The 21,670-nt window shown below is 49.1% G+C and overlaps 1 protein-coding gene across 6 annotated transcripts in view; it reads left to right on the forward strand.

The window, feature by feature from the left end:
- Positions 1-21,670, forward strand: part of PC (pyruvate carboxylase) — a 96,030-nt gene that overhangs the window by 42,654 nt on the left and 31,706 nt on the right. For 2 of the 6 annotated variants that reach the window (XM_081797709.1, XM_081797704.1), the window contains exon 1: positions 5,442-5,635. The exons of the other annotated variants lie outside the window; for them this stretch is intronic. Coding sequence is in view for 1 of the 2 variants with exons in the window: in XM_081797704.1 (XP_081653830.1) it covers positions 5,633-5,635 (3 nt within the window). In the remaining variant the exon portion in view is untranslated. Of the gene's footprint in view, positions 1-5,441; positions 5,636-21,670 lie in introns of those variants that run through there. 6 annotated transcript variants of the gene reach the window in all.

A 21,670-nucleotide genomic window follows, 5' to 3' on the forward strand; every position in this document is an offset into this window, starting at 1 on the left:
TCTCGGCACAGCACTGCTTAGTGATAGCAGAAGTAGGACCAGGATTTTTCTGAATCACAGCCCACTCCTCTTTCCAGGCATCATCCTGCATGGGACTGACACTCTATTTTTTTTTTTTTTTAATTTATTAAAGAGAGAGTGAGTACGGGGTGGGGGGCAGAGGGAGAGGGAGAAGCAGACTCCCCATCCAGCAGGGAGCCTGATACAGGGCTCCAATCCTAGGACCCCAAGATCATGACCTGAGCCAAAGGCAGACTCTTAACGGACTAAGCCTCCAGGTGCCCCTGATACTCTATTCTTGCCCCCCCCACCCCCCACTTGTGTTTGTGTCTCTACCTCTCTTATATTGAGCCCCAGGGCATGAAGGGAAGAGAAGGATTAAGGCTCATATCACAAGGGCTGACCACTGGGATCACTTTTCTGGGCATCTCTATTATGCCAAACTCTCCTAGGTATTTCCAAAATACGTGACCTATTAAGTTCTGAGAACAACTCCACAAGATCACTCTGCATTATATAGACCAGGAGGTGAAAGTTCAAAGAGTCATGGAAACTCCCAGGTCAAAGAGTGAGTTACGTGTTCAACACTGTTCCAACTGTCTCCAGTTGTGGGACTGAAAGAGGGGGAGGTGTGGGGAGGAGGGAGGGAATGGGGGCCTTTCTTGGAAACTGAGGCTCATCAACACCAAGATTGATTTGGATCAATCCAGAAGTATTTGATCATTGGCCTGGAGCTGGTATCTCAAAATGATTGGCTTGCTGCTCCTTTCTGGGGGTGTCTCTCTGCCTCTTTGTTTCTCTAGAGCACCTAGCATCATTTTCATTACCCAGTGGACATTCCTTCCAAGCTTTTTGAATAAATGAAAGACATTCTGCCTGCCTCCTTTGCTCCATAGAAGTCATAGAACCTCAATGCCTCTATGGCTGGATTTGGGGTGATATAGAAGAATGGGGGACAAGGCCATTAGAGGGGTCCCAGCTGCCCTGCTGGTGTGAGACAAGAGGCATGGGAGAGATGCAAGATCTGCTCTTGTCGGCCTCATCTGCACCCCTAGAGCAAAGCTGACATCTGGTCTGTCACACCCAGGGTCTGTGGTGTTGTTTACACATCTGAGTGACCCATGAACCAGAACAGCACTGAATATCTTTGCCATTGGTTTAACTGAGCCAGACCCTTACTCCCTACTCCCACTTCTGTTTTTCTAAAGTAAGAAAACAACTATGAAGTAGTAGTAATTGGTGGCCTTGACAGTATTTTACAACTGTTTAGAAAGTTAATTGGTGCAGTTTTTTATTTTTTTATTTTATTTTTTTTATTTTTTATTTTTTAAAGATTTTATTTATTTGAGAGAGAGACTGAGATAGAGAGAGCATGAGAGGGGGGAGGGTCAGAGGGAGGAGCAGACTCCCTGCCGAGCAGGGAGCCCGATGTGGGACTCGATCCCAGGACTCCAGGATCATGACCTGAGCCGAAGGCAGTCGCTTAACCAACTGAGCCACCCAGGCGCCCCTGGTGCAGTTTTTTAAAAAAAGATTTTATTTATTTGAGAGAGAAAGAGAGGGAGCGAGCCAGCGAGCACGAGGGTGGGGAGGAGCAGAGGGAGAAGCAAACTCCCCTCGGAGTGGGGAGCCTGACGTGGGGCTCGATCCCAGGACCCTGAGACCATGATCTGAGCCAGAGGTAGACGCTTAACTGACTGAGCCATCCAGGCAGCCCTAACTGGTACAGTTTTTGTTGCTGGATGTTCTGCTTAGATTGAAAACAGTGGCACAGATGATTATGTTTCTGTGATGCAGTGAGCTTGCATTCCTCCCCAGCCTTGTTCTGGCACCTGCTGCCCCAGCCACGCCAAGCTATGCATGGCTGTGAACACACAAAGCCAGGTGGTGTCCCTATCACACTGCTCCCTCTTCCTGGATGCTTGCCCTTCCTCCTTTCCCTCCAGACCACCTGTCCCTCTCATCTTTCAGGCTCCCTCCTGTGATGCCCTTCTGGATCCTTGAATCACCCTTAGCCTACCCCTAGCTTAGAGTCGACACCTGCTGCTTATTTCTATATGATAGTATCCACCACACTTCATTTTTTTTTTTAAGATTTTATTTATTTATTTGACAGAGAGAGACACAGCGAGAGAGGGAACACAAGCAGAGGGGAGAGGCAGAGGGAGAGGGAGAAGCAGGCTTCCCGCCGAGCAGGGAGCCCGATGGGGGGCTCAATCCCAGGACCCTGGGATCATGACCTGAGCTGAAGGCAGACGCTTAACGACTAAGCCACCCAGGCGCCCCCCACCACACTTCGTTTGACTTTTTTCCCCTTTATTTGTTTTTTTTTTTTTAAGATTTTATTCATTTATTTGAGAGAGAGAGAGAGAGCATGAGCAGGGGGAGGGGAGAGGCAGAGGGAGAGGGACGAGCAGACTCCCCGCCGAGCAGGGAGCCCAATCCAGCGCTCGATCCCAGGACCCTGAGATCATGACCTAAGCCAAAGGCAGACACTTAAGGGACTGAGCCACCCAGGTGCCCCTTTCCTTCTTTTATTGAGGTATAATTGATGATACTACTTTCCAGCATACAAGGTAATGATTCAGTATGTATGTATGTACAGTAGGTATTGTGAGATAATCACAGTAAGTCTAGTTAATATCCATCACCATACATACTTACACATTTGTTTTTCTTGTGATGAGAACTTTTAAGATCTACTCTCTTAGCAACTTCCAAATATACAGTACGATATCGTTTACTGTAGTCACTGTGCTGAACAGTTCATTTCACTTCTTTACATGTCTAGTGTCTTCCCTGACCCTAACGCCGTGAGGGCAAGGCCCACCCCTGGCGCTCTGTTGCTCTGTATCCCCACTGCTGATAGAGACAGCTGGGGAGGCTACACTGTGCGAAACACAAAACAAGGCGCTGCGGCCCCGGCAGTGGTATTCTTGGTGCAGTTCAGTAACAGCCTGTGAAGTGCCCGCCGCAGGCCGAGTCCCGGGCAGCTTCTAATCTGGACAAGTAGAGACACCTGTTCTGAAGGTTCCTGTTTTTCTGCCTTATCTCTGAGTGCTAGAAGTGAAGCATGCGCAGAGGCAGCTGGGGCTCATGAGAAGTGTCCCATGGGGAGTGGCATCAGCGCCCCTCCCCAGCCCCCTCCGACCGACCCTAGGGAGGCCCGAGAGTCCTCTTAGCTCTCAGAACGCAGGTCTCTGCTCCTGGGACTATCCTTGCTCAAAGCGAGGTGACTTGCTTCTTTGATCTTGTCCCGCCCCGGGCGCTGTGGGGAGAGAGGTGCCAGGTTTCGTGGCACCTCTGTGATGGCTGTGGGTGTCCAGGAGGTTACAGGGAAAGGAGGACGTGTGCCCAACCTTCTCACCGGGCCTATTCGACCACCAGTCTTTCCCCTTGCCCTTGTCCTCCTGTCATTGAGTTCCTCAATGCTGGGAAATTAACACAAGTTGGGGAAACAGTAGAATGTTAGGATATGTTTCTCCTTCTGGACCTCGTTGTTCTCTCATGAAGAATGTTCTACTTGAACAGTTGGAAGTCGAAGTTGGCCATTCACAGTGATCAGATCCATCGAGCCCTCACAAACAGCCCTGCAAGCTATGTGTTGTTGATCACCGTTTGACAAATAACTGAATTGAGGCTTGGAGGTTAAGGGACCTGCCCAGGGTGACAGACACACACACACACACACACACACACCACCCCCCCTCCCCGAGCTAAGATCAAAGCCCAGGTGCATCTCACTGCGAAGCCCCGTTCTTCTCTCATGCCCGCTCATCCTCGTGAGCAGCAAGCATCAACCCCTTCTATAACCCATATTGTCAGCACATCCAGAGGGTAGGTGAAGGGAGTCCCATCTTCCCTGATTTCGGCCACTTCCTATCCGGGGGCCCTCACCCAGAGTTTGTGCCTTTCCCCAAGTAGCCTCTGACTGTCCAGTCCTTCTCGGCACTGTTTCTGCATTGTGTCAGGAGGGGCCCCATTCCCCTCCATCGTGGGGATAAATGTCCCTATCCTGTCTTCGTCCCCGTGGCGTAGGGAGATTGAGGTAAGGTGTGTGCAAGCGCTGGACTAAGATCTCCTGCTGTAGAGATGTCCCTCAGACCATTCTTGCTCCTGGCCCTGCCCCAGATGAGGCCGAGGCCATGTGCCAGCCTGCTGCCAGCTCCTCCCTCCTGCTCACCCTCTTAGCGGTTCATCAGCCAGACGGCCACTCTCAGGGTGGTTGTGGGAGCCTGTGGCACTGCTCTGCCTTCAGCTGGGGAAGCCGCCTTGGGTGCCTGTCCTGATGGTGCAGGAGGACGAGGCCTGACATAGCTCAGAAGCCGGAGCAGTGTATGCAGGGAGCCTCTGCTGGTTTCCCATCCCGGGATCCCAGCCGACCCTCTACTCTTCCTGTCCCTGGGCAGGGCCCCCTCTGGAGTATCACTGGCCTCCTCTGGGCTCTGCAGCTGCCTGCCTTTGTCAGGGTTTATTAGCGGTTAGCACCCTTCCTTGGTGGGCTAGAGGGGAGGGGGAAAGCTGCTTGTTGTCAGCTCTGGAGAAAGCAGAGTACCTGTACTGGGTGAGGTCCTGGATCTGAGAGGAGTAAGCAGGTTCCTTCCCGTGCTGAGTTTGCATTTAACTTGCGGGTCTCCCAGGGACTCCTGACAGTCAGGCTCGCACCTGACTTAGAACCTCTGCCCAGGTCAGGCATGCCCACATTTCATGAGCAGGAGCATCCTTCCTGTTTCTCTGGTTGCCACCTGCCTTGTCCGGGAGTGAGAGCTCAAGTAGGGAAGGCCTCTCTCTGTCTAATAAACCTCAGGTTCAGGAAGCTAAGCAAAGATAGAACAGGGACTTATGGACTGTGTTTCCTCCAAGAACTCTTGTCTGAGCTCAGCCTGGGCTGGTTTTTATTTTGGTGACAGTGGGGTGGCATCTGTGGGGTAGGCACTCTATCCCTGTTCTGGACTGAAGTAGTCTTTGGGATAACACTACATTACATAATTTATCTGAGTGGGTTTAATAATATGTTCAAGCATTTAAAAATCTTGCTAATGAAGTCAGACCAGGCTAAGAGCTCACAAGAGCCACTAGGTAACATGTGCCCTTGGGAGGAATCCTGTCTCCTGGCCCCACGGGAGAAAGGACCAGGATGTCTCCAGATCCCAGGGGGACAACCTGAGATTTGGTGAGGTCTCAGCAGGAGGAGGAAGACCTCAAAGTCCTCATTTTTTCTTCTCCTGTCAGAACCTCTCTTCCTTTCCTTAGGCCAGAAGCTCTCTCACCTGGCTGGTTCTCCTGTCCTTCGCCCTCTTTTCTTGGTAGAGGCCAAACACCACTGCCCTTTAATCCTTCCCGCTAACCCATAGGCAGTGGTTTTGACCGCCCTCTCCCAGCTCACCTCTGACCTGGTTTTGTTTTTTCCATTCTCTCAAACAAGCTGTTCAAGGTCTACTGCTGAGCCAGAGATTGGCTCACAAGCAGCTCTCTCTCCTCTGAGCTGTAGGGAGGGGATAATTCTAGAAAGTCATTGACAGGCTTAACCTAGAATGTCAATTATAAACAGGCAGTGGGCAGAGGGCCTAGACTTGGGTATTCCGGTACCAGGAACGCCGTGGCCTCCCTGGGCCTCTGCAGACCAGCTGCCATGGTAAGACCACCTCTCAGCAGTCCTGGGCACACTGTCCTGGGTGGGGGTGTGCACTGGTGGTCCCTGGTGGCAGACCACTTGTTTCTCTTTCCTCTGGAACTTGGCAGTCTTTTGCTACTAGAAAGAAGAGGGCAGAGGGATTCTGGGAACAGTCCTTGGAGACAGGAATCCAGGGGACAGGTGGGCTGGATCATTGTTCGCGGGCCTGTGGGAACAGCTCTGGTGAGGGATGGTCGAAACCAAGGAGCCCGAAGTGGGCAAACCCTACTTGATAATGAAAATGGATTCTGCTTGAGACCTTGGGGACAGAGAAAGATGTGCCATGGGTCCCAGAGCTCTGGGCCAGAATGCCTTTGTGTGGTGGGAAAGATCCCTTATGGAAATGGTGAAGTAACAAGTGGTCAGGAGAAGGGTCTGCTCTGAGTACAGCACCATGCCAGGGGCTCAGGAGCCCACACATGCTGTGCTCCAGCTCCTTGGCCAGTTTGGGCCTTGATGACATGCTCTGGAGCTGCAGAACAGGGAGGCCTGGCTCTCCTTTAGGAATCTGGGAAATGGAAGGGCCAACATCAGTTCTCTTCAAGAGGTGAGTTTGTGATTACGTCCTAGAGAGCAGTGAAGGGAAAGCATGTAACTCCCCACCTTTTGGGAGAACAAATTTCTGGCTTTGAGCAGGACCCACTGCTCAGGTGTAAAGGGAAACAACTTTTGCTTAGAAGAAAACCTTTCCCTCAGTTCCAGCAGCGGAGAGACTAAGGGCCTCAAATGGCTACTGGTTCTCTTCACTGCAAACAGGCCAGATTCTCCAGGTCATGGGATAAGAATTTAAGAAGGGAGTAACAGACTGTGTGTGTGTGTGTGTGTGTATGTTTTGAGGAACAAGTGAAAAGGAGGACTTAATTTCCCCTTGCTTTGTCCCAAACTTCCCAGAGCAGAAGTTGGTGAGAAATGTGCCTTTTCTCCTGGTGTTGTGGACCAGGGATGGAGGGATGTGGCTTCTGGACTTTATTCCCTGTTGCGTGACTCAAAGGGAGACCTGTCTTCAGGAGGAAGTCTAAGGCAAGAGGACAGTCGGTGCTTACAAACCTGAAGGGCTGGGTCTGGAATGATCTCGTTTGTGCACTTGGTTTGCTCCTGGCTAGAAATGAAACCCTCAGTTTCATGAAGGCAGGGACCTCTTCTCTCTTGTTCAGCTTATCTCTAGTGCCTAACAGTACCTGGTGTCTTGTGAAGGCTCGATCACTATTGAGTGAATAAATGAATGAACACTTTTTCTCTGCCTGTCATTTCACTAAACCTCTCCAGTTTCATCTTTTGTTGGTTCTATAGCAGACTTCTCACCTGATCAGCATCTACTTGGTGTCACTCAGCCTAGACTCTAAACTAATCAGGCAAGACCATGCTTACAGGGAGAGGCCGGTGGGCCCTGCGGTTCCCTCTCACCATTGGTCCACACTGAGCAGATGCTGATGTCCTGCGGGACACGTGCCGCCCCCCGCTGGGGCCTCTGGAGTGGATCCTTCCTCTGAGCCCAGGTCAAGCCCTTCCTCCATGCCACTTACTTAACTCTCCTCAACTGCTTTACCCTTCTCCAATCTCCCTTTTCCCCCAAGCGGTTCCTTCGCATATGCTGGCTGTTTAATATCCCTTATATTTCAAGTGTGCTAGTCTTGTCTCCTCACCAGACAGAAAATTTCATGAAGGCAGAGGCCCTGGGTTTTTAAAGATTTTTATTTATTTATTTATTTTGAGAGAGAGAATGAGAGACAGAGAGCATGAGAGGGAGGAGGGTCAGAGGGAGAAGCAGACTCCCTGCCGAGCAGGGAGCCCGATGCGGGACTCGATCCCGGGACTCCAGGATCATGACCTGAGCCGAAGGCAGTCGCTCAACCAACTGAGCCACCCAGGCGCCCAGGCCCTGGGTTTTTATAGTATCCTCTGTCCCTCAAGTGTGTATTACGGGCAGTGGGTGCTGAATAAACACGTGATGGCTCCAATTGTATGAAATCTAATCCTAGTCCTTGGAGTACAAATTGCGGCTTCTGGTTTATGAAACTTAAGGGGGACAATCTGAGGTTTCTCATACGGCAGGTTGCTTAATTGTCAGCCACCTGTGCTGGGCGATAAGGCTGTTTTGTTGACGGACTAACAGGTTCCAAACTGTTTTTTTACTCATAACACCTCTGACACTAAATATGTGGGTTTTTTCCTCACACCAACCAATTCTTCAGTTCTCAGACACCAATGGGGTATCCTTCAACTCAATTCAGTTCCGACACTACCCAGATTTAGCACAGACCCCATGGGTGAAGGGCTCAGTCCCACAAGACGGCCCCCACTTCAGACACCAGTCACAAGACCTGGCCTGGCCTTCTGGGCCTCTGACCAACCAGCTATAAATCGGAGATGACCATGATCCCCTCCTCAGGTTTGATAATTTTTTAGAACTGTTCACAGAACTCAGAAAACTGCTTTCCTTACTATTACCAGCTTATTATAAAGGATACAGATGGACATCCAGATTAAGAGGTACATATGTAAAGTCTGAGTGTAGGAGCTTCTGTCCCCATGGATTGGAGTGCACCATCCTATTGGTGTGTGGATGCATTCACCATCCTGGAAGCTCTCTGAACCTCATCGTTTAGAGTTTTTATAGAGGCTCCGTTACGTAGGCACGGTTGATCAAATCATTGGCCATTGGTGATTAACTCAATCTCTTGTCCCTACCCCTTCCCAGTGCAAGTTCCAACCTTCTACTCATGTGGTTGGTTCCTCTGGCAAGCAGCCCCTGCCTGAAACTATCTAGGGGTCCACCAGGGGTCACTTCATATAAAGTCAGGTGTGGTTGAAAGGGGCTTATTATGAATAAGAAAAGTTGCTCCTGTCTCCCCTGCCACTCAAGAAATTCCAAGGGTTTTAGGAGCTTTGTGCCAGGAACCAGGGAGGAAAACCAAATTCTATAGTTCTTACATCACTGTATCACACAAGGGCAGTGAGGTGGAGTGATTCCCCAAGGTCATTCGACCAGATAGTGGCAAAACTAGAATTTGAACCTGACTTTTCAGACTCAGAGACTTTGCCCTTTCCAGGGAATCACAACAGCATCTTGGCCCCACCTCCACTTCATCAAGGCTTCTCCGCCCTCCAGGGAGGGAGGTTCCTGCCTGACCTAAGCGGGGCAGGGTTGTGGGGCAGGACCCTGGCTGTTTTTCCCTTTATCCTTCCAAAGCCCCAGCTCCTGGGACTGTTGACACGGTGAGTTGCTTGAAAGAACACTGTGGTGTCAGGAAGCAGCAAGGAATTCTAAGAAGTGATGGGGGTCGGCAGATGGGCCTGGAAAGCCGCATTTCTCTTATCTATAAAACGGAAGTAATGCTTGCCCTTCCTACGAGGCAAAGTCGTCGTTAGTAGCAAATGACTAAAGTCTTTTAAAGTACCTTGTAAACTGCAGAGAGCCAGAAGTATATTGTTGAATGTAGATATAGCATGCAAGTTACGGCTCAATAAAACTGTCAAATGGAGCAATACCCACCTCCTAAGCGTCGGGAAATGACCTCGTCCAGTGGTCTGGCACTGCACAGACACTTAGAGCTATAATTAATTATTGTTTTTGTAACTATTAGAACACATAATTTCTTCCCTCAGATGGAGGGTGGGTGGCACTGAGGAGACGTCCTGGAGTGGGTACCCTTTGGGTTGGGACTGAGAAGATGAGAAGGGCAGTCTGTCACCTGGGACTTTCGAAATTCACTTACTACCTCAGGTCCCTAAAGCCTGTCTCCCGCGAAGCCTGAAGTTCTCAGCTGGGAGGCGTCTTCCTTCCCAGGGAATTCTCAATCTAACTTCTCAACACTGAGGAGAAACTAGTATATTCAAATGAACATGTCCCCTGCTATCTGAGAGCAGAAAAGTGAGTCTTGGCAAGTCAGAACCTGCTCCAGAGGTGAAGGCTTGGAGCTGCCGGAGCTCCTGGCAGGCACCCTGCTCTCCCCTCCCAGGGCGTGCACACCAGGGTAAAGGCCACTGGAAGCCTCTGGTCACTTCTGCAGAGCTCCAAAACACCCTAGGGGAAGGTTCTGCTCCACTTAGCTGGGTGCTCATCGGGCTCCCACCACCGTGGGGCAGCACAACTGGGACGGGGCACAGCCAGCGTGCGAGGGAAGGCTGTAGTAGAGGGGTGACACAGGGGTGGTGCTGATCCAGCTAGAGGGGGAGGAGGCTCTTCACACAGCGATGGAGTGCCCAGGTGTGGCCCAGGGCAAGTGTGATGGTTGAGGAAGACTAGTTGGAGGTTGACAGGCAGGGAAGAGAGAGAGTGGTAACTGGTAATGTAGCTAGGATGGGGTCCACGGGTGGCTCCTGGGAATTAGTGCCATGAGTGAGGCACGGTGTGGGGTGATGGGCAGACTGGAGTATGGGGGCCTTTGGGCTTTGAAGCCATGGCCAAGCTATTTATTGCAACTTTTTGTTTCCTTACTTACAAAGCTGCGGCCGTAACACCCGCCAGACAAGGTTTTGGATGATTAAATGGGATGATGTAAAGCACTTAATGCAGTGGCTGGCACCCAGTAGCAAGCCCCAGGCAGACATTATCAGTGGCTCTGACGCTTTGCCATGTGGCTGTGGTCGTGAGGATGAAACCAACAATTGTGGGGGGTCTACGACTCCGTCTTGGAAAAGTCTTTAGTCCAGGTTTTGTGCTCAAATTCCAAAGCAGAGGGTGAAAGGTCAGATCAGGGGGCTGCCCACATGTGCTTTCCTGGGGTCAAGAATAGGGGGGAGCAAGTAGTGGCAGCCACAGTCAAGGTCATATCCTGTCTGGGTTGTTGTTTACTTTCTTCCTTCTAGGAACTGAAGCACTTGGCCTTTGAACTTCCTGACTGTCTCCTTGGCTCATGGACTGGACACACTGATCTGTTTACCCAGAGAACCAAGTTTTCTAGTGAGGTTCTATCCCTTCCTCCCAAAGGGATGCTTGGGGGGTGGTGTCTAGAGGAATAGTGGTAAAGGCTGGCTAGGAATAGCTGAGGTCACACACTGATTCTGAGAAACTGAATTAATCAGGCAAAGCAAATCAGGCGCCGAACCAGGGGAGTTGAGGCACCCAGGACGGACAGCAGTGGGAAGCCATTACTTCCAGGTTGGGAGAGGAAACTGTGTTTCCTCTATACTCCAGGGCGGGTTGGCAGCATGGAGGTGGGAACGCCCAGCAGGGACTGTCATAGTGGCGGGACACACCCCCAGTCAGGACTGTGGCACCCAAGCCCATAGAGAATGGGAAAGATAAACCCATGCTCTCTCTCCTGCTTGTGCCTCCCAGTGGCTGAACGTGCAGGAAGCCAGCCTGCAAAGGGAGCCCTTTCACAGGTCTCAGATTCCCTGGGCGCAGAGCAGAGAGTATAACCAACCAGGAAGCCTCTCCTAAAGGCTAAATCTGTATGGAAACATCCACTCAACAAGCGTGACAAGCGGAGGAATGAGGCCTCTGGCTTCCTGTAGGTCAGAGCAGCTACTGCTTTTTGGGAAGGGGCTATCTCCAAATCAAAATTAGTCACCAGTTTCAAATTTGGTCATCAGGGGCAATTAGGAGAGATAATGAAATGAGAGGCATACAGATTGGAAAAAAAGAAGTAAAAGTGTCTTTATTTGCAGCTGACATGATCTTGTATAGGAAAACCTAAGGAATCCACTAAAAGCCTATTAAAATGAATGAATGAAAGAGTTCAGCAGGGTTGCAGGACATCAGATCAATACAAAAATCAACTGTATTTCTATACAGTAGCAGTGAACAAATTGAAAATGACAACCATTTCATATAGAACAGCATCAAGAAGAATAAAATTCTTAAGAATAAATTTAACAAAGAAATGTAAAACTTATAACAGCATAAAACATTGTTGAAAAAAATTTAAGAACACCTAAATAAAGGGACCCCCCATGTTCATGGATCAGAACACTTAATACTGTTAAAATGGCAGTATTCCCCAAAATGAGCCACAGATTCAATGCAGGGTCTTTCACAATCCCACCTGCCTTTAGTGCAGAAACTGACAAGATGATCCTAGAATCCACATGGGAATGCAAGGGGGAAGCAGACAACCAGAAGAGTCTTGGGAAAGAACACAGTTGAAGGACTCACACTCTCTGATTTCAGAACTTTGTACAAAGCTACAGTAATCAAGACAGTGTGGTGCTGGCATAAAGACAGACATATAGATCAGTGGAATAAAATTGAGAGCCCAGAAATAAATCCTCACACTTAACAGTCAATTGATTTTTGACAAGGGTGCCAAGACAATTTAATGGGGAGAGAATTGCCTTTTCAATGAATGGTGCTGGAACAATTGGATGTCCACATGCCAAAGAATGAAATTGGACACCTACCTCATACCACAGACAAAAATCAAAATGGATCAAAAACCTGAATGCAAGAGCTAAAACTATAAAACTTCCAGAAGGAAACATAATCATAAATCTTTGTGATGTTGGGGTAGGTCGTGGTTTCTTAGCTACAACAGCAAAAGCACAAGCAATAAAATAAAAAAATAGATCAATCAGACTTCATCAATATTAAAAACTACTGTGCAGCAAAGGACACTGTCAAGAAAGCAAAAAGGCAACGCAAAGAATGGGAGAAAATTTTTGCAAATCTTATATCTGATAGGGAACTTCTATCTAGAACTTGTATCTAGAATATATAAAGAACTCTTACAACTCAGTAAAAAGACAAATCATTCAGCTTAAAAATGGACAAGGAAGGGGCACCTAGGTGGCTCAGTTGGTTAAGCGTCTGAATTTGGCTCAGGTCATGATTTCAGGGTCCTGGGATTGAGCACCGTGTTCAGCAGGGTTTCTGCTTGTCCCTCTGCCTCTGTGCCTCCGCCCCCCCCACTTGTGCTCACACGTGTGCACTCTCTCTCAAATAAATAAAATCTTAAATAAAAATGGACAAGGGATCTGCATAGACATTTTTCCAGTGAAGATAGACATGGCCAGTAAGCCCATGAAAATATGCTCAACATCATTAGCCATCAGGGAAATGTAAATCAAAACCACAATGAGATACCACTTCATCCCCTCTAGGGCGGCTACTCAAAAAGAAAGACAGTAACAAGGGCTGGCAAGGATGTGGAGGAGCTGGTGGGTTATAAAATGGGGCCGCTGCTGTGGCAAACAGTCCGGCAGCCCCTCAAACAGTTAAACATAGAGTCACCGTAAGATCCAGCTGCATGTCCCTAGCCCAGAGAGGAAACACATGTGCACCCAAAAACCTGCACGCACATGCTCATAGCACCGTTCCTCACAGCCAACACTTGGGAACAACCCGGATGTCCATCAGCTCATGAACAGGTATTACGCAAGACGTGGTCTGTCTCTACAGTGGGATAGTACTTGTCAGTGAAAGGGAATGAAGGTTTGGCCCCTGCTGCAATGTGGAGGAACCTCGAACACCTTATGCCGAGGGAAAGAAGCCAGACACGAGGGACCTTCTTATTCCCTTTATATGAAACGTCCCAAGTAGGCAAATCAGAGAGGCAGAGAGTTAGCTTAGTGAGCTGGGAGTTGGCGGAAATGACAGCTAAGCAGTATGAACGTGTTCTGGAATGGATTGTGGTGATGGATGCACAGCTCCATAGACTAAATGCCACTGAATTGTGTACTTGAGTGTGTGAACTGTCTGGTATGTGAATTCGACCTCAATAAAGCTGTTTAAAGAACCCCACACAGACCTGGCCCCGGGGGGTACTCCTGTAGGCTAAGTCTGTGACTTCATGAGGAAACTCCTACTGTTTTGTAACGGCTGGCTCTCCTGGCTGGGCGGGGGTGCCTCCTGCCACCGAGCACCCTCTGCGTCTTTTTCTGGGTCTCAGAGCATGGGAAGACCCCCTGGAAAATTTTAATTCCAACCCAATTTGCATTTTGGTTTGGTTAAACAGTTCTGGAACCCTACTGTGAACCAGGCACTAAACTGGGTACTCTCGTGAAAAACGGGGTCTGGATTTGGATGGGCTTGGTGATTCTTGAGTTGGCTTCTCCCTGGGGGTGCTCCTGAGGCTGCTTTTTCTTATCAGTAAAGTGAGGGTTGAACCCCTGGGATTGTGGTGTGAATTAAGCCAACTAGAAGGGGCCTGGCATCCAATAGGCAGAAAATGAAAGTTCCCCTGCAGAGCTCCTGGAGCATGTTCAAAGATGAGTGAGATGTGACCACAAAGAGCTTGAGGTCCACCCTCAGCCAGCATTAGCTACGTAGCACCCAGTGAGAGTTAGGCAGGAAGAGGACACCAGACACCTGGCTGGCTCTGGAGCGTGGTTGGGGACCCAGGGAAGGCTCCCTGTGGGAGGGGGCCTCAAGAATGGGAGGATCCCCTTGTTGTATATTGTATTTACTTTTTTTTTTTTTTTAGTTTATTTTTGAGAGAGGGGAAGAGAAGAGAATATGAGCCGGGTGAGGGGCAGAGAGAGAAGCAGACTCCTGCTGAGCAGGGAGCCAATGTGGGACTCAGTTCGACGACCCTGGGATCATGACCTGAGCTGAAGGCAGACGCTTAACCGACTGAGCCACCAGGCACCCTGTATTTACTTTATATTTTGAATAAGCAGTCCTATGATGTAAAGTCAGAAGGGTAAATGGTAAAGAGTTTTTCCTAATGTCTCTTCCCCAAAGGCACCTGCTATTATTCACGCCTTGAGTCTCCTGCTAGGAATATTCTACACACATACAAGCAAATGTGCATCTCTATAGCAGAGCTCCTGTCAGTGGGGCAGGTTTGACATCTTCCCCTGCTGGTGCGTGGGCACAGAAGGCTTGGGCAAAGGTGGCATTCATGCCACCCTCTCTGCCTCCCAGTCGTGTTCAGCCGGGCTCACCATGGGTCCCATCAGTAGGAATGCTGGCTCCGCTTTCCTTCAGGTCCCCTGGAGAGAGGGGTGCCCATGGAGGGGGTCCTGCCTAGTCCTTGCCTTGCCCATCACACCCCCTCTCCTTGCATGGTGTGCTCTCCGGGGGACCCCCTGCCGCCTCTCATTGCAGCTCCTGCCCCCTTTCTGGCCTGGCCACTACCTTGTTTTGGTGGAGCTTGTCTACAGTAGCTTCCTGAGAAGGAGTGCCAAGTGCCAGGGAGGTCAGGTGGGGCAGCCCCTATCTTTATTTTACCTGCATACATAATTGATAGTTCAACTGGATGAGAGTTTCAGGTTTGAAATAATTTTTCCTTTGCAATTTTAAAGGATTGCTTTGAATTTTTCTGGCCTCCCGAGTTGCTGTTGAGAAATCCAAACCTCGCCGATGTCTGATTTTTTGTGTCCTTTCCCCCCTTTTCTGAAAACTCACAAGACCTGAAATTTCACAACATGCCTGGCGTGGGTGTGGGTTCATCCATCTTGTTGGCTCTCGGTACGTCCTTCCGTGTGGAAATGTGCTCCTGTGCCGGGAGTTTCTTGAATTTGCTGGAACCCCTTTGTTTTTCTCTGTTCTCGCTTTCTGAGACTCCTGTCATTCAGCACCGGGAGCTCTTGGACAGGCCCTCTGATTCTCTTTGCTCTCGGGCCTATTTTCCGTTTGTCTTTCTGCTTCCGTTTCTAGGAGGTCTCCCCTACCTTGTCTTCCAGCCCTTCTGTTGATTCGTTTGTTTGTTTCTCCCATCATATTTTTAATTTCCAAGAGCTCTGTTTCCTCTCTGAATGGGCCTTTAACAATATGTGCATAGCCGCCTATGGATTTGCTGGTACTATAGCCTTCACGTACTTCTTGGAGGATGTCAATGCGTGTTTGTGTTTTTTTTTTTTTTTTTCCCTTGTGTAGGCTGTTTCCTCCCAGTTGCTTTTTTCTACTGCTTTCTTTTGGTCTCTACCTTTGAGGGCCTCTGTCCTCAACTGCCCAGTGACCTTTGGTTGCCTGCTCATGGTTGCTCACAGAGGCTAAAAGCTGCCTGGGAGTCTGGTTTCCAACCTGCATGGTAGGTGATATGTGTGTCATTTGTGGGGGAACCTCAGTGTCAATATCCTGAGGTCTTCCCTTTTGAGCTGTGTCAGGTCTCCGAGGAGGGGAAGAGTGGGCTGCTGTGTTGTGGGAGCAGAGTGGGGTAAAGGGACAAGACAGGTAGGCTTACTTAACATTCCTCCACCATTTTTGACAAGGTAACCAGGCCTTCAACTGTGCCTCATAACCCCCAGTATAGACCCTGGGCTTTGCCCTCTCCAGAGAGTAAACGTCTGTTCTTCAGGAGAGGGGTGGTCTCCAGCCACATGAGGAGCAGTTCATCCCAGTCCCAGGGGCCCCGGAGCCACGGTTCCCTAGTCTTTCGTGGATTCTGGGGAGGAAACTGTTGGATGTGCAGCCTTCCCCACCACCCGATAGGGCCTCAAGGTCAGGTATCAAGAGCTGCCTTCCAGCTTCCAGAGTTGCATGGGTATGGTCTCCTCTCCTGGTCTCTCTGTCCTTGGGGCTTTAGAGCTTTAAAAACAACAACAAAAAACTCTTCACTCAAGGTTTGGTGGGATTTCAGGAGAAAGGAAAATGAGATGCCTCAAGTAGGCTTTGCACAGATCAGCACGAGGAGAAGGGTGATCAGGTGGGGGCATCCCGGGGAAGATGTGCTCCAAGGGAGATGGAGAGTGCTTGGATTCTTCTGGAACAAGAAAGAGGCAGTTTGGCTGGAGTTACAAGATTCAGGAGGCTGATGGGTAATCAGGCTGGAAAGGCAGGTTGCACTGACAATAGGAGAGGGCCTGCGGGAGGGAGAGCTTACCTGTGGGTAGTTGGCAGGGGGAGGTTAGAGGAGAGTGAAATAAGGCCTGTATTTGGGCGTGCTAACTACCACTAGTATATAGCACAGATTGGTAGCTAAATCTAACCAAGGGTAATGGTTGGTAATGGTTAGGAGGCTTTCGTACTAGTTGAAGTAACACGAAGGGGATAATCTAGGGTGTGTTCATAGAAATGAAAGGAAGGAGGCCATGAAGGCTTTAAGAGAACTGACAGGCCTCCTTGGCCAGATGGTGGGTAAGGGGGAGGGAAGAGCTGAAGATGATCCCCAAACTGAAGCCCTAGGAGATGGAAGACAGGAAGAAGTGTTGGATTTGGGTTTTGGAGTGTGTGTCATTTGGGGGAGCAGGAGGAGGGTGAGGAGGAAGGGGGTAAGTTCTGTTACAGAATAGACATTTGACATGTACATCCAACAGCTATTATTTTAAATCCTAACACTTCAACCTGCAAATGCCTATGTTGGTCAAGAGAGAGGGAGGGCAAGACAAGGTGTCAAGAATATGAACAAAGAAATCAGTCCCTTAGAAAACAAAAGAATAATTATCATGTTGTTAAATGAGATTATCAAAAGAATCTTTAGTTTGATATTCTCACAGGTTAATTGGTGTTGCGGAATGGCTTCTGAGATGCCTTAAGACATGGAGAGAGTGCCAAATTCATTTCTTCCTTAGCTCACCCCCATGTTTTAACTGAATTAAGCACTTGTACATCAGGCTTTTACAAAAAAAAAACAGAGGCCTCTTTATTGGGTTCTGTAGCCAAAAGAGAAAATGGAGAAGGGGTGCCGTTCACCCAGACACACACACACACACACACACACACACACACACACACACCCACCCACACCCACCCTCATCTCTGCGTCAAGGTGGGCTGCTCGGGCCAGAAGGGGTGCCGTTCACCCAGACACACACACACACACACACACACACACCCTCATCTCTGCGTCAAGGTGGGCTGCTTGGGCCATCTGGTGCTCTTTCGGCGGCTGTCCAGGAGGTGAGGAAAGGGCCCTGATCGCTAAGTTTGCCAATTTCTGGGGCATACATCTGCCCACTGTGGCCAAGTGTAGGCCTCCAGTGTGATGCCCCTGAGCACGGAGTTGGACAGAAGCAGAGTCAGGGAGCCAGTGGGAGTGAGCAGGAGTGAGCTGCATCCTCACGGTGGGTCCTTGGTGACATGATATGGCTGGGCAGATGGACTGTTTCTTAGGTTGTCTTGCTGGGGTCGAGGCGTGTTTCAGTGTCCTCGCAATAAACAGAGTGCTTCATGGCACAGCCCCAGCCCCGACTGGGCCTCGGCTGTCCTCTGGCTCTCCATTCACAGCCCTTCTCCCGCCACCTCTGTCCATCAGAAGCAGGGCCAGCCCAGCAGTCCAGCTTCTAATTCTAGAAGCTGACAGTTATAATAAAGGCTGCTTCTGGGCCAGGCACTAATCCGAGGGCTTCATAAGCATTAACTCCTTTGGTCTTTGTAACAACCCCACGTGCCCATGGTGTTGCTGTCACTATGATGAAGAAATTGACGGTCAGAGGTTAAGCAACTTGCCCAGAGTCAGTGGGCTTGGTGGAGCCCTGATCTGAACCCAGGCAGTGGGACCCTGGGATCTTAACCAGTGTTATCCCCATCCTCTGTGCCAGCATCTGAGAATTCTCTTTACATGTTTCTCTCCTCCTCACACCCAGTTGGCCTTCAGCACCGCTGGTTTGTTGGGGTAAAATACAGATAAAATACAGGATGCCTAGTTAAATTTAATTTTCGGATAAACAACAAATAATTTTGTAATATGCCCCAAATAGTGCATGGGATATACTCACACTTTGAAAAAAATGTTATTTATCTGAAAATCAGATTTTGACCGAATGGCAGCCCTCGGGTAGTTTTATGTTGGTTGAGAACAGAGTCGGGAGTGTGGGAGGAGACTGAAGTGAGCGGTCTTGCTGCTCGTGGTTCTCTGGCCAGGTTGTGCTGAGGGCTACAGGTCTCTGATGCACAGTATGCTGTAAAGTAAAACATACTTAATATCTAAACTCCAAACATGTTTAACTTTTGCTTTTGTTCCTCTAAAGAAAGAATATTAAAACAGCATTTTGTAGGAACATGCCAAAACACAGGTAGGAAACTGCTTTCTTCCCCATTCTCCGAGGATAATCACAACAGAAATTGAAGAAGTCTCATACAACCGGTCTAACATTTTGCTATTCCAAAAGAGTCACTTGACCTAAACCGACTCATTCAGAAAACTGTCTAAATTCTTTTAAAACCCCCTCAGAGGGAAATGCCACTGTTCTGTCTAATCTGTATCTTTTGCTGATCTGACTGGCCAGACAGTTTTTCTTAAAGTTAAATATCAGTCATCTCTGATGCAGCTTGGACTCATTATTCCTGGTTCTTGGAACAGCTGCTGCTAACAAGGAGTTTGGATGTGAACAGGATGCCCTGCCATCTGCAGATTTATCTTCCTTGGGCTGCTGCTCTTCCGGTTGTGCCTCCTGGAATGAGATGTCTGGGCTTTTCAGCTCAGAGGGCCACCGTGCAAGAGCTACTGGTCATTTCAGGCCTTGGCCCGGTCAGTGCATCAGGTGACAGTGGGTCCCAGCCAGCTACATATTATAGCTGCCTGTGGCCGGGCACTGGCATATTTCCCCTGGGACTATCCCAGCAAATGTAGGTGCTTTGGTCTCAGAGTAGGGAGGCGTTCTCTATCGACTTCACGGTCAGTCTTTCACCTGTACCAGGGAGACCCGCCCTGGGCTTGCTCCATCTCTTACTGCCTTCCCCACTTCCTCTTCCTCTGCTCTTCCTAGGACTTAGTAACTACTCTGTCATGCAGGAAGATGCCTGCCATGTATATAATGGAGCATGGTTCATACCTAGAATACATAAAGACTTACTACAATTCAGTAAGAAAAAGACAACCAGTCCAGTAGAAAAAGGGGCAAATAATATGAACAGGCAATTCATAAAAGAGAAAACCTAAAAATAATCTCAACAATTCTGAGAAAATATCCAGCTTTACTAATAATCAGAGAAATGATTTTCTACCCTGAGATTGACAAAAATCAATGTCTGACAGAAGAGTTGGCAGAGATGTAGGGAAATAGAAATTTCTGTTGTGCTTCTGGTGGCTACGTCAGTTATTGGGACAACTGCTTTAGAGAGCTACTTGGCAGTATTGACATTTAAAATGTGCTTGCCGGGGGCACCTGGGTGGCTGTCAGTTGACTTTCTGAGTCTTGATTTCAGCTCAGGCCATGATCTCAGGGTCGTGAGATTGAGCCCACTGTCAGGCTCTGCACTGAGTGTGGGCCCGCTTGGGATTCTCTCTCTCCCTCTGCCTCTGCCCCCCTCCCCATTTGTGCACACACACACTCTCTCTTAAAAAAAAAAAAAAAAAAAGGTAAAATGTGCCTGCCATCTGAGGCAGCAGTTCCAATTCTATGTGTAGGCCCTGGAGAAATTCCTGCACATTTTGTATATGGGTTCAAGGTTATTCATTTTTTAACATTTTAATTGAGATTATTATGGTTGTTTCCAAACATCCATAAAAATGGAGCAAATAGTACAATGAATTTCATGTACCTGTCCCCTGGTTTCAACAATGATCCCTTTGCCAGTCTATACATCACAGTTTGGTTTTTTTTAAAGATTTTATTTATTTATTTGACAGAGAGAGATAGCGAGAGCAGGAACACAAGCAGGGGGAGTGGGAGAGGGAGAAGCAGGCTTCCCGTGGAGCAGGGAGCCCGATGCGGGGCTCGATCCCAGGACCCCGGGATCATGACCTGAGCCGGAGGCAGACGCTTAATGACTGAGCCACCCAGGCGCCCACATCACAGTTTTTAATAGCTAAAATTTGGAGACAACCTCTGGTCTGTGTCCCTAATTTGAGCATGGATGAGTTATAGTATGTATACCATTATACAGCCATTAAAATTAATGAGCTAGGGGCGCCTGGGTGGCTCAGTCGTTAAGCGTCTGCCTTCGGCTCAGGTCATGATCTCAGGATCCTGCGATCGAGCCCCGCATCAGGTAGATGTGTATCCAGAATCTATCTAATCAGTATAAAATCCACAAGAGCAAGAAAAATTGCAGCTGTTTGTTGAGTTGCTTTTCCTTTTGTTAACTTTAACTGTAATTTTATCAAAATAATATATGTGGACACTTGGGGAAGTCCAATTGTGTCATGAGGCCTGTAAAAACTCCCATCAGTCCCCTGCCCAACCTGCCCTCCCTGATTGTCTCCCCAGAGGCAAACATGTTACTCCTAGCTGCTGACACCCCTGTTTGCACAGGGCCTTTGACTCTGTCTGCTGGGCTCTGCTGTGGAAGACTTCGCTCCCTCCGCCCCAGCCCCCGACCTGTACCACTTTCCCTGCTTAGGTAACCATTTTTGTTTAAGTACATTTTCAGTTTGTACATTATTAAAATCAAGTAAATATTCACACTTGAGAACCCCAGGTGCGTATGTGGTAACATTTTCTTGTATAACCTCTCAGTTTCGGAGTTACTGTTTGCCTCACTCTTCATCCCTAAATTGCAGATTGCCATCTACTCTCCATTCTTTCAGGGGCTTCAGGCAATCTAGTACCCCCTTTCTCTCCCTCTCCTGGCCTCTGCTATAGTCCGGGCAGTGGTTCTCTGTCACCATCTTTCCGAGTGCCCCCCTTGCCTCTTTCTGTGCCGGCTTCCACGTTCCTCATCTTGGCTTATTTACTCCCTCATCTTGTTAGTGCCCCTTCGCCAGGAGCTTCCCAGGCAAATGGGCTCATGGGCAGTGAGCTTGCCTTTGCTGGATGTGCCCAAAAAGGTCTTTATTTTGCCCCCCCCCCACTTGATTGGTAGTCTAACTGGGTGGAGAGTTCTAGGTTGGAGGACATCTTCCCTCAGAAGTAGCTTCTGGCTCAGTGTCCCTGTCAAAGACCGTTACGTGACCTTCTTCTCGTTCTCCTTTTTGGAAGTGTAGTAGCCTGGATAGTGGCCCCCAAAGATCTCTGGGTCCTCATCCCTGGACGCTGTAAATGGCAAAAGTGTTGCAGAGGTGATGAGGGGAAGGACCTTGACATGGGGAGATGACCCCAGCTTACCTGGGGACCCTTTTAATGCTGTCACACGTGTCCTTGGGAGAGAGAGGTAGGAGATTACACAGGGCAGGGAAGGCCGAGTGCCCCCAGAGGCCAAGACTGGAGGGATGTGGCCACAAGCAGAGGTGTCTGGCAGGCACCACAAGCAGGGGGCCGTGGCATAGGACACCCTCTCCCAAGACTTTG

Source organism: Leptonychotes weddellii, chromosome 11 (assembly GCF_054177405.1).
Source record: "Leptonychotes weddellii isolate Sample4059 chromosome 11, ASM5417740v2, whole genome shotgun sequence".
Classification (NCBI taxonomy): domain Eukaryota; kingdom Metazoa; phylum Chordata; class Mammalia; order Carnivora; family Phocidae; genus Leptonychotes; species Leptonychotes weddellii.